This window comes from Ips typographus, linkage group LG1, assembly GCF_016097725.1.
Source record: "Ips typographus isolate SLU linkage group LG1, UJ_Ityp_2.0, whole genome shotgun sequence".
NCBI lineage: Eukaryota > Metazoa > Arthropoda > Insecta > Coleoptera > Curculionidae > Ips > Ips typographus.
Window position 1 is genome coordinate 27,788,122 of NC_138422.1, and position 12,632 is coordinate 27,800,753.

Consider the following 12,632-nt stretch of genomic DNA (forward strand, 5'->3'; position numbering starts at 1 on the left):
GAAAGAATCAAATTATCTAAATAAAAGTCCGTTGGCAATAAGGGCAAACACCAGGTTTGGAAAAAAGGGGGCCCGGCAAACGGTATCTGCAAAAATAAGGACCAATCTGAATGACGACTGCTCTAAATGACATTTTTGTTCTCCCGGGGCTTGTACGAAAATTGCCCCCCATCGAGCGCGTCAGGTCTTTTCCTTTATCGTCCCTCGTATTTTTGTATTCGTCAAATTAAAGTCTGATTTAGCGAATGCCTTTCTATCTAAATAAACCGTTTCATTTCTAACAGTTTTTCCGGGCATGTTCTTCTTTTATACCCTCACATTTTTGAGGAGCAATGTTTCCAAATGGGAGAGTTTTTTTAGCTGAATTGCCGTCATACAATTGTGAAACGAAATTGTAAATGAGCGGTTGTTTGCTGTTGAACTTTGGATCAAATCCAGCAAACAAAAAGATGATAAAACTCTGAATGATATACATTTACGGGGTAAGTTTTGTCGTTTTTGAGACAATTATGACGGAGACAATAAAACAGTTGTCATGTTTCTGTCGTTTTTGATCTTTTTATTATATGTAGTTATCAAAATTATAAAAAAACAACTAAATTTGAGTTGTTCTTGTATATTTTCAATATAAAAACCGTTTGGCCGCAAGCAGCAAATTATTGTCATTATCTCAAAAAAGGCAAAACTGATCGAAACAAAAATAGTTTATATTAAGTAGTAAAATGAAAATTAGCATCAATTAGTAGGGTTGTCGAACAAAAATCAGACCTTGCCCAAGAGGAATACGCGATTTTTGAGACAGTGTGAGTAGCTCAAAAAGTTGTGTTCCTAAGTATATCAAAAATTGTTGATAAGATACTAATTAATAGGCTCTCTAGTATAGCTCTATGGAGAGAACGTTAATAATTCACTGTCACAAAACTGTCAAAATTCTACTTAAGAAACTGCATTGAGTATATCTCTATAAAGGTAGTTTTGACAGTTATTATCCAAATGTCACAACTGCCAAAATCGTTCTCATACAGTTATAAACGCAGATCATATAATTTATACTAATTGTACTGCCAGTAAATTCTTCATCTGTATGTGAAATCCAGACTGAAGTTATGCGGCTTTAATCAATAGCAAAATTAACATTACAATTAACATAAAAGGGCTTAGGGTTATTAATAATAAGCCACAAATTAATTATTATTATAAATATTCGTAGGCTGACCGCAATTGCATTACGTTTTGTATGGTTTTAATCAACCGATAATCAAATCCTGCATTTCCAAATTTAATTTCCAGTTAATTGCGTTAAAATCGATAATTACATTACCTAATGTAAATATGATCATCCTCGTTTCGTCAATGAGAGAGCGGCCTTGCACTAAATGGGAAAACAATATAAATATAAACAAACAATACATGACCAATTGAAGAAGATTCGCAAATAGTGTATGGAATTTAAAATCGGTTTTATTATCTTATCACGAGCAATAGTAAATAAATGTTAGATATAAATAATAATGTGAACGGCAGTTACCGATAAGTACTTTAAGGGACTTTGGCTTATTTTGGTGGTTTTATCGCTGCTATATTAGTAATTGTCGTGATAAGTATTCTGGAAAATTTCTGATTCTTATTCAGGTATGTACTACTTTCCTGACAATATTCTAGCTTTAATACACTGAAACCATGCTTGAAACTATTTCGAATAAAAAGCACTTTGTTTAGTGCAAATTTCTATAAGAGATACAGTCTCAAACATATTGTATATCAAATACTGTGACAGCAATGACAGATTACATTTGCACATTTTCAGTAACAGTGTATGTCAATTTGGTTCATGTTCTGTTTGTTTACTGATTTTTCTTATGATGTTTCTTTACGGAATATTTATTTCTGGCAGATTTGGATTTAAAAAAAAATGCATGAGAATCTTGGTTACTACTAAGGAAAAAACATTTTATGAAAAACCCAAATCAAGCTTAATAATTATGCTAACTTGAAATGTTCAGAAATGTTAACTTGAGAAGTTCATTTTTGGAAAATTGGTTAATAGACAATCGTGATTTTAGATGTATACTGTCAATACAAGGTGGTTTGCCTCCATTTAACTAAAGCTCTATCAACTATAATTTCTGAGATAGCAATGCTAATGCATCGAATTTGTAACACCCTGTATACTTAGGGCCCGCTAGCTCCGAAAGGGGACACTTTTCAACCATAGTTTCTATGACCCTTTGGCGTTTATTTTTTATGTACTTTCTAACCTTTAAGTATCTTACAATCAATTTAGAGCCACCCTGTATACAGAAAACAACCAACAGGGTCGTACTCGTAAGTATGGAAAAAGGGGGCCGGTTTTTAAAGAATATTTTAATGAAAATCATGAAAACTGTTTTGAAAAACAAAGTATAAGCTTTCGAATTAGTTTTCTATCTTCTAAGGTTCTAAATCAGGTCAAAAATACGAAAAAAGCTCTCAAATGTTTTAAGTCTTCCACATAAAATTTTGACAGTTTAATCTTGAAAGTTGTCCGAAAATCATAAAAACTATCTTGAAAGACAAAGTTTTAGCCTTCAAATCAGTTTCGTACTTTCAAGGGTTGGAAGTCAGGTCAAAAATTTTGAAAAAGCTTTTAAAAGTTGTATTTAAAGCTTTTCAGGTCAATTTACAGTGATTGATGGAAAATTATAAAAAATGCCTTAAAAAACAAAGTTCAAGTCTCCTAAATCAGTTTTCAACCTTGAACGGTTAGAATTTAGGTAAAAAATCTTAAAACATATCTCTGAAGTTGCATTTTAAGTCTTTCAGGTCAAATTTTAAGTGTAAAGACTTGAAACTTGTTTAAAAGACAAAGTTGAAGCTTTCAAGTCAGTTTTCTATCTTTAACAACTAAAAAAATATGGAAAAAGCTCTCCGAAATTGGATTATAAGTCTGAAAATCATGAAAACGGTTTTGAAAGTCGAAGTTTAAGCTTTTGAATTAGTTTTCTACCTTCAAAGTTTCTAAATCAGGTCAAAAATATGAAAAAAACTCTCAAATGTTGAATTGTAAGTCCTCCACATAAAATGTTGACAGTTTAATCTTGAAAGTTGTCCGAAAATCATAAAAACTATCTTGAAAGACGAAGTTTTAGCCTTCAAATCAGTTTCGTACCTTCAAGGGTTGGAAGTCAGGTCAAAAATTTTGAAAAAGCTTTTAAAAGTTGTATTTAAAGCCTTTCAGGTCAATTAGTTTTGAAACTTGTCTGAAAATTTTAAAAAATGCCTTAAAAAACAAAGTTTAAGTCTCCTAAATCAGTTTTCAACCTTGAACGGTTATAATTTAGGTAAAAAATCTTGAAACATATCTCTAAAGTTGCATTTTAAGTCTTTCAGGTAACATTTTAACTGTAAAGACTTGAAACTTGTTTAAAACCCTAAAAACTGTCTTAAAAGACAAAGTTGAAGCTTTCAAGTCAGTTTCCTATCTTTAAAAAATAAAAAAATATGAAAAAAGCTCTCCGAAGTTGAATTATAAGTCTGAAAATCTTATAATCCAAGAATTTAAGCTTTCAAATTAGTTTTCTACCTTCAAAGGTTCTAAATCAGGTCAAAAATATAAAAATAGCTCTCAAATGTTGAATTGTAAGTCCTCCAGGTAAAATTGTAGTGACGTGGAAATCTCAAAGAAAAGCATTAGCAAATCCAAATTAGGAAGTTTTTACTGAACCAATTAAAAAGAGAATTAAGAAACAGATCAACTTTTCTTGACTGAAAAATGTCAGTTTAAAAACAGGTTCTTAACTATGTTCTAAATTGAATTCTAAAATCAGACAATATCAACAGCAATTTTGAAAACGTATTTAAAAGGATACAATTTTGTTACTCTTGCACTTGTCACTTTTAATTATCAAACAAGCTCAGAATCAGATAGAAATGATTTTTCCAAAATTTGTTTTTCAGAAAAGTTTTTAGAATTTGAAACTAGCAAATTAATGAATCCCAACGCGTTTATGAAAGCCGTATTTTACCGTTTTGAGATCCCCATACTTGTAACAAAAAAAAATGAAAAATGTTGCTATTTATCTTTTTTGATACACTTTTGCTATACAGGGTGAATCACGATGATGGGATTTTATAGAAGTGCCTAACGAACATCTTAAAATTGTTTAAAATTTTGAGTATTGCTTAAAGCGGATCCAATCCCTCTAAAATATTTTCGACATCGTAATGTTAAAGAATTGACCGAAAAGAAGTTCCACCTTTAGACTTTCAAATAGACCCTCAACTCTTCTCATAATATTGACAATTGAAAAATGACATTATCACGTGTAGAATGTCATTTGAAAAATCATTTTTTAACCGTCAATATCCTGAAAAACTTTTTGACATAATATGATATGGTACATGAACCATAAATGTAACAAACCATGAGAAACTCGATTGTAGTAGACAAGGGTTGGTGATTACGTCCCATTCATAAATCAAAAATTAGTTGTAAATTTGCTTATTTTCATTCACCCTGTACACTTTTGATCTGTATTACTATCATTTCAACTTAACATGAATTAAGCAATTTTGCAAGAACAAACAGGTTTTATTATGTTTCATGTCGAGAACTCTTGCTATTTGCAATTATTATGGCTTTCAAAGTAATCTCAGCGATTACAGTCTCGAATAGATTTTATTCCTAATTCCTACCTTCTCGTCCTCGTCTAAAAGATAATAATTAATTTGTTTGGTTTGCCTTGCAACTGTAGAAATAGTACAGCTGACAGTGGGGCAGTATACAAGAAGTGCACATAAATATAAAACACTGATTTATAGTTATTTAACGCACTATTACATTTAGATTAACTATGATTCCCAGTCTAATTACACCTCTAAATAAGACTTTTTTAGAGGCATAAAAGAAACACACTACAGCTTGTTTTGTCTGTGATACTTGAACTGGTTTTGGTCCACTGTCCACTCAGACAAGAAATAATGAAAATACTAAAATCCTTTAATTGAATAGGCTGAATTAATTTACAAGAACCTTGAATCGTATTATGGATAAAATTTCTTTTGTTAGTTTCGGTTCGGTCTGAAATTTCTTCGTCAACCCACTTTATTTTCAAGTAAATTTATACAAAAGCTATTTCGTTCCACAGATGACTAATTACCGAGGAATTAAAGTTTATAGAGGTTTTTAATTTGGTGCAATATGATGAAGTGCGTTGATGGATGTAGTCGGTATGTGTCTTGTGAATGTGGTTGAATGTACTTTGAGGTAAGTCTTAGAATACAAAACTGAAATTTGCGTTTTTCTGTGTATGTAATCAAGAATCCTATTTTTAGCAAAGGAATAAGTTAACATAAACAATGCCAGAACCTATATGTATGCTATTTTAGTTTAAGGCGTATACTGAGAAACCGCAACTGAACTACAGTATACAGTCGGGAAAAACCGTGAAAAATTTCCAATTATTTAAAAAATAGTTTTCATCAAACAATAGTGTCATGCAATTATTTATTAAGTTGAAGTAGTACAAATACTGGCCACAATAAGTAGCATTTTTAGTCGTTAATAGGTGAGTTTCGTGTTGTATGTTTTTTCGATTTTTGTACTTCAAAACAAGTGAAACCAGGTAAACTAAACTTCCAAAAGTCATAACCCCAAATGTATCTGTATAATAATTGAAAAGAACCCTTATCAATATTAAATCCAGTAGCACTTAAGCCACGGATAATTTTAAGTTAGGGTTATTCACTATAAATTATTTTCAACTTAAATTCACTAATAATTATCCACTCTTTATTACAGTTATTATTATCGGTGAAAGCAATACAAGAAAACCGTTTTTAAAATCTTTAAGAAGCTCATTTTTCTCGGATTTAAAAAATATACAATATGTTATAATTTTCTTGATCCGTTTTTTAACCATAGAATAACACAATTACGGAATGATTAACATCACCAAAATAACACAGATAAATATTTTTTTTGTTACTATACCATATACTACCTAATACCAATACGATATTATCATATTAATGCCTTAAATTGGCAGTTTTAACTATTTCGTATTCACAACTGTGGTTTTCTATAATTAATAATTAAAAAACGGTTCCAGATAAATATGACATTTTATTCTAAAATCAGAATTAAAAAGAATGTTTTTAGAAGTGTAATAATTTATAAGGTGTAACGTTTTAAAAAATATATTTTTGTTTGTTTCACTCTGTAGAGTGCAAATAACTGAGCATTATATACTACCTTAAAAAGTTCATAACTACTTAATAATGATATGTAATTTATAGTGAATAACCCTGTATCTACAGGGTGATTTTTAATCATCATGGGTATATTTAATATGACAGTAACAAAAGGTTTTTTAATCGAATACCCTGTACATTACTCTTTATTTTTTAATTATGCAACGTGTAAACTGAAAGACATAAATTTTGGTGCTATATTCACATTCTCTTTAGAAACATTACGTGACTTTGAGTTTGAGAAGAAATTAAATAAGATTATTCAATTAAAACTACACCTTAAGCTACTAGTACTTATCTTTTGAAAGTGGTGACCATCTCATTAGCAAATCTGAAACAAAAAAAATATATTAATTACAAAATATATTAAAAACAGAAAAAGCAAAAATTACAGTTACTAAAATTTGAAAGTATTTAGTCTGAAGCTAACCAAAACAATATTGAAAACCTCAAACGAAAAAACACAGAAAAATCAGATTAAGATTTTGAAGCTATAGCCACAAATTCCAAATTTTAGTTAATCCCTAAGTACAGGAAGTAACTACAGTGTGGAAAAATTTGTTTGTTAGTAATTTTACGAAGAAAACTTTTCCAAAATCGTTATTTTGAAAAATCCAAAAATCTGCTCTGCCAAAAACTGGGTATAAGATTATGGCGTTTTCGATTGGCATGTTTAATTCAAAACCAGTGTATTACCATACTGTTTCAATGACATTTGATAGAGCAGGATACAGATACATTCGTTTTGCACTAAACATACCAATCGAATGCTTAAAAGCAGCACAGTAGGTAGTTTGTGATTGGTCAAAAAATGCAGCTTTTAGTTTGCTGCTTTTTCTTGGCCAATCGCAACAATGCTGTGATTTACACAAATGCTACCTATAGACTAACCATAAAAAATTGAAATTTCTTACAAAAAATGTCATAATTCACTAATTTGTTTATTTGACTGTTGACTGTCACTAATAAGAATGTTTCGAAGAAATACTACATTTTGTTATTTTGCAGAGGAATTACCATTGCTAATTCTTTCGGACAGGGAATATGCAGTGGAGTTACGGTGTACCAGTTCTCCTGACATTAGTTTGGTTACATAAAGTCTCCACCACACCCATCCAAAATTTAATTATCAAAGAATCGGACGATGTAATTATTGACTCTTGCACCAGTCCGATTTATTGTAAGGGTGAACTGCTGGACGTGGTGCAAAAAGCAAAAATTTTCAACGATTCCAAAACGTTCGTCGATATGAGTCAGTTGAATCCGGTCGATGTTACTTTGGAAAACTTTTGGTAAGTCACTGGTACCTACTCATATCAAAACCAAAAAAATATGAATGGCTTGTTTAGGCAGTTGATGAATGAGACTAATGGACAACCCTCCAAAACGGAAATACAGAGTTTTGTTGATAGTAACTTTTTAAGTGAAAATGAGACGGTAAGTTGATTTAGTGGTCAATCAGTGGAAACGTAACCAGATTATATTAGGTTAATTGGTCACCACCGGATTTCACTAACACTCCTAAAATTCTGGACAAAATCAGTGATGAAAAAGTACGACAATTTGCCCAAGATTTGGTAGCTATTTGGCCCACTTTGGGGCGCAGAATAAGTGATGACGTTTTTGCTAATCCAGAACAACACTCGATTCTGGAAGTTCCTAATGGATTCATAGTACCCGGAGGTAGATTCAAGTAAGTTGCCAAATTTTCACAAGAGTGATCGTGGAAAACAAACAACAGACAGAGAATTTTATTAATTAAAGCCTAAGTAAAACCTGCATAATAATCTTATTTTGGTCGTTACTTTATTAAATCCATTATTTCTCACAGAACAGGTTAACTGCAGTTTAGATTGGATTTTTGATTGACAGTTGAAGGGAAATTAAAAACTCCCAATTACAACACTTTTGTAGACTTTTAATAAAAATCCCATGCTAATAAATCAATATTGAAAGTTGCTGATTTCAGACAATTTGGTGATCAAACTATACAGGGTGTTCGTTTTTTGACCCCCACCAAGTTGGTTATTTGGAGAGGTACAAGTTTAAATTAAGGCAAAATGGCACAATTTGTTACTTAATGAAATGCCACTTTAGTAAGTTAGAAAAATTTGAAAATTTGGTAAACTAGTTTTTTTGTATTCTTTGATGAAATAACTGATAATAAATAACACTTTGCCACTTTTCCTCCTCTGTGCGGTGGCAATATCATAAATAAGATACGTTTCAGTTTTTAACAACCATCATCAGCTTTTTTTGTTTTGTTTTGAGGACGTCATATTAGAAACCTAAAGTTATATTACCACAAATAAAATACATGAGAAAAGCTACTAAATTTACAGTTAGGCTAAACACTTTTCGACATACCTGAGACAACGACATTGAAGAGTATCGCTGAGAATGACGAATATAGAGGATGCTTAGAAGATGAAGAGATCTCGGAAAGGAGTTATGTCCCTGCAGTCTGGTGGTCACACTATTAACAAGAAAAATCGTATTACAATCTAAATATTAAATCAAAAGAAATTTAAGTAAAATTCGTCACTCTTAATTTACAACTTTGTATATGCAAGATTATGTATTATTAGAACTTTTATTGCCACATTAGAAAAGAAACATTATTTATGTATACCTCAATGAAAAACCACAAGTACAAAATTAATGAAAACCCGAGTTTTCAGTCTTGAATAGTAAAAGGAAGATACCGAGCTTTTGTCAGTGTATACTAACTTTTTTTCCTCCAGAAGGGCTTTTCATTACAAAAAACTTTACAGGAAACTCCCAAAAACATATACAGGGTGGTCCAGTTTTAAATGTCAATAATTCACCAATCCATAGCCAATTAAAAAATAAGTTGACATTCATTATGTCATTTTCCTGAAAAGTGCTTCCTAAGGAAAATACAGTCCTTCAAATTTCTGTTTAAAAAATCGTTTTTTTTGTCATAACTGTCAGACCGTTGGAGCAATATTGATCAAATCAATTGGAACAAGCACTTTATTACACGTTATTACGGTCAAAGAACCAAAACTAACCCAAACCAACTTAAAAATTGTCTTGGAAACGGAAAATTCACTTAAGAAGTTTAAAAAATATTATTGTAGCCAGTTTTCATAGTTTCCAGACAAACTAAAAGACTTTAGTTTTGAAAATTGAATTAGAAAAGATAAAAATTTCAGAAGCTTAAAAATTGTGTTTGTAACCAGTTTTCATGCAAATCGAGAGACTTTAATACTGAAAATTGACTTGTAGACATAAAAACTACTTTTTCAAGAATTTGTTACAACAAATTCATACATTTAAACTTTAAAAATTGACTTGAACCCCAAAATGTGACTGAACTAATGAAAAGTGACATCAGAAGCTTAAAATTTGCATTTGGAGTAAGTTTTCATAATTTTAAGACAAATTTCAATATTTTAGTCTTGAAAATAGTCTTAGATGCAGGACATTAACATTAGATTCATGAAACAAACTTTTCGTGCTTTTTACTTTGCTTTTCATTTTCTTCGAATTCTGGACTATTTTTAGTGCTTCAAAACTGCTTTCAGCTTGGAAAATCGAGTTTCAAGACTATCTTCACCAAGTTATTGACATAGCAAACTTAAAAAACAATTTTTACATTCTTCATAGACTTAAAATAGCATTTCAAGCTTTGTCACTATTAAATCGACTTCTAGACACTTCAGTGCTAAAAATTCGGGTATTTCTTAATAAACTAGACTGTTTTTAGTGTTTTAAGGCTGTTTTCAGTGCCTCAAATCGAGTTTCAAGACTATCTTTACAAAGTTTTTGACTTATCAGGCCTAAAAGCCAGTTTGTCCACTGACCATAGTTTTGAAAATGTTATTTCAAGCTTCTTCACTATTAAATTGACTTCTACACTCATAGGTGCAATAAATTGTAGCATCTCTAAGAAATTCAGACTGTTTTTAGTGCTTTTTAAGACTGAAAAATCGAGTTTAAGACTATTTCCAAAAGTCAAGTTTCTTCAGTAATAAAACTAAAAAATGTTGGTACCAAATGCTACAATAATAGTCTTGAGAACTAATTTTTAGAAATAAAATAGTCCGAAAATTTAATTTACTTCTTGACTTGTTGAAAGTTGAAGAAAATTGAGTTGTACACCAATTAAAGTCTTGAAAATATACTTTTGGACTCTCTTTAATCCTAGTAAAGTCAGTTCTAGCATTAAAAGTCAACTTTAATATTATTTTTAATAGTAAAAAATGAGTTTCTTGCACAATTCAATCTTTGTCTTGATTTCCGGACTTTTTTAGTTCTTGAATGCGAGTTTCAGACACTCAACCAGAATGGCAGTCTGAGAAAGCGAATCATAAGACCATTCCTAGTAGTAAAAAAGTTTTTAGACTATTCAGTACAAATTTGGACTTTCACAAGTCTTGGATGTTCAGTTTTAAACTATAAAACGAATTTTTAAATTGAAATTTGGAGGACTGTATCTTCCTTAGGAAACGTTTTTCAGAAAAATGACATAATGCAAGTCAACTTATTTTTTGATTAGCTATCAAATGGTGAATTATTGACACTTAAAACTGGACCACCCTGTAGAATACAAACATCTAGCACTAAGTCCTTTATTTGTAATTAATATCCGTTCTGGACCAAAAAACTATTGCCAAAGCCTAATTACACACTCAAATTGTGGTTCTGAAACCTTGAATTTGACTAACTAACTGACTTTATAGCTTAAAAATTCGTTGATTAACTCTGTACTTTTTTTAATAGAGAACTGTATTACTGGGATTCTTACTGGATCATTAAAGGTCTCCTAATAAGCGAAATGTACGACACGGTCCGTGGTATGTTGGAAAATATCTGCCACCTGATCAAGGAAGTAGGGTTCATGCCGAACGGTTCTAGACGGTACTACCTGAACCGATCCCAACCGCCAGCTTTCACACTAATGATCCAGGAGTACTTAAAGTACACCCAAGACACAGATTGGGTGAAAAATCACATAGAATGTGTGGAAACTGAGCTAACCTTCTGGTTAACCAATAGGACTGAATCGATCGAAAAGAACGGACAAGTGTACGAATTGGCGCATTTTGAAGCGAACAGCAACACACCCAGACCTGAATCCTATGGAGAAGATTTAAAAACATGCAGCAGCTACAGTGAAAGTGGAAAGGTACTACCAACACTCCTTTAAGTTGTATTATCAATGACATGTGTTAATCAATAATCAAGATGGAGTGTTACAAATCGCTCAAAAGTGGGGCGGAAAGCGGTTGGGACTTTTCCAGCAGATGGTTCTTTGACGACGCTGGTGGTACTAATACCAATTTAACCCATATCCGTGCCCAACGAGTTGTACCAGTGGATTTGAATACTTTTTTATGCAGGGCATTCAGTGACCTAGCAGAATTCTACGAAATATTGGGAAATGAAGAAAAACAAATGGAATGGCAATACAGGGCAGACATTTGGCAAACTTCCATCGAACAGGTTTTACCTTCTTAGCTATCACTAAAACCATAATTTTATCAACTGGTTTTTGTAGGTTTTCTATGACGATGATGAAGGAATCTGGCTGGACTACGATCCAGTTTTACAAAAAAGCCGAAACTATTTTTACCCTAGCAACTTTGCACCATTGTGGGCCAAAACTTATGATTTGGCCAAAAAAGATTATTACGGAAGAAGGGCCGCAGACTACCTTCTAACACAGGGAATTGACATTTTCCAAGGTGGTGTCCCAACGTCATTGGATCAAAGTGGTGAACAGTGGGACTTTAGAAACGCCTGGCCTCCGTTGCAGGAATACGTGGTGCTTGGTTTGCTACAAACCGAAAACGAAAATGCCACCGAAATTGCGCAGGTTTTTGCAGAAAGGTTGTTTTTTTCTTAAGATGCGTATAAAACAAAGTGTAACAACAATGCAAATTTAGGTGGATATCTGCTAATATGCTCGGGTATAGCGAACATCACATCATGTTTGAAAAATATGACGCAGTCGATCCAGGAAAGTTTGGAGGCGGTGGAGAGTATGTAGTTCAGGCTGGTTTTGGTTGGACCAATGGTGTAGCCCTATCATTTATTGATTTGTTTTACACTAATAAAGTGCTAATTTAATTTATTTAAATAGTAGTTTTATTTTTGCTTATTTATAGTAAACAGTAGATGACAAAAGAGGTTGACGGCTGATGTATTTTATTACTGTACAGGGTGGGCCAAATTGGATGTATTTAAATGGAAAGTGCTCTTATTAATAGAGATAGGCTCAGAATTCGTACTTTTCTTCAAAACTTCCAAGGTGTATTAATTTTTATTTCTACAGCAACTTTTCGCGTTGAACCCACCCTGTATAGTAAGAATTGTGAGGTATTTTTACGCATTAGTATGTTATAATGACGCTTTTATTTTCAGATTTCAAG

At 31.8% G+C, this 12,632-nt stretch overlaps 2 protein-coding genes across 5 annotated transcripts in view; one reads left to right on the forward strand and one right to left on the reverse strand.

Moving 5' to 3' along the window:
* Positions 1-1,550, reverse strand: part of LOC145740064 (uncharacterized) — a 35,864-nt gene extending 34,314 nt beyond the window's left edge. For both annotated transcript variants that reach the window (XM_081995401.1, XM_081995400.1), the window contains exon 1: positions 1,322-1,550. In XM_081995401.1, the coding sequence (XP_081851527.1) occupies positions 1,322-1,412 (91 nt within the window). In that variant the 5' untranslated portion in view covers positions 1,413-1,550. The remainder of the gene's footprint in view (positions 1-1,321) is intronic.
* On the forward strand, positions 1,492-12,340 carry LOC145740048 (trehalase-like). Of its 3 annotated transcripts, none has more exons than XM_081995374.1 (8): positions 1,492-1,632; positions 7,240-7,523; positions 7,581-7,668; positions 7,719-7,924; positions 10,981-11,386; positions 11,446-11,703; positions 11,759-12,090; positions 12,147-12,340. In XM_081995374.1, exons 2-8 carry the CDS (start codon positions 7,276-7,278, stop codon positions 12,328-12,330), a joined length of 1,722 nt encoding a protein of 573 aa, XP_081851500.1. In that variant the 5' UTR covers positions 1,492-1,632; positions 7,240-7,275; the 3' UTR covers positions 12,331-12,340. The 3 variants fall into 3 exon arrangements, with proteins under 3 accessions (XP_081851500.1, XP_081851502.1, XP_081851501.1); XM_081995376.1 differs by lacking the exon at positions 1,492-1,632 and adding an exon at positions 5,125-5,245; XM_081995375.1 differs by lacking the exon at positions 1,492-1,632 and adding an exon at positions 5,403-5,546.
* The last annotated feature ends 292 nt before the right edge of the window (positions 12,341-12,632 follow it).

Excerpts from the sequence above, each read along its gene's own strand:
- LOC145740048 (XM_081995374.1), top strand. The coding sequence starts at position 7,276 with ATGCAGTGGAGTTACGGTGTACCAGTTCTCCTGACATTAGTTTGGTTA. Across the intron at positions 7,925-10,980 it reads GTACCCGGAGGTAGATTCAA|AGAACTGTATTACTGGGATT; the intron begins GTAAGTTGCCAA and ends TTTTTTTAATAG. Across the intron at positions 11,704-11,758 it reads GGCAAACTTCCATCGAACAG|GTTTTCTATGACGATGATGA; the intron begins GTTTTACCTTCT and ends TGGTTTTTGTAG.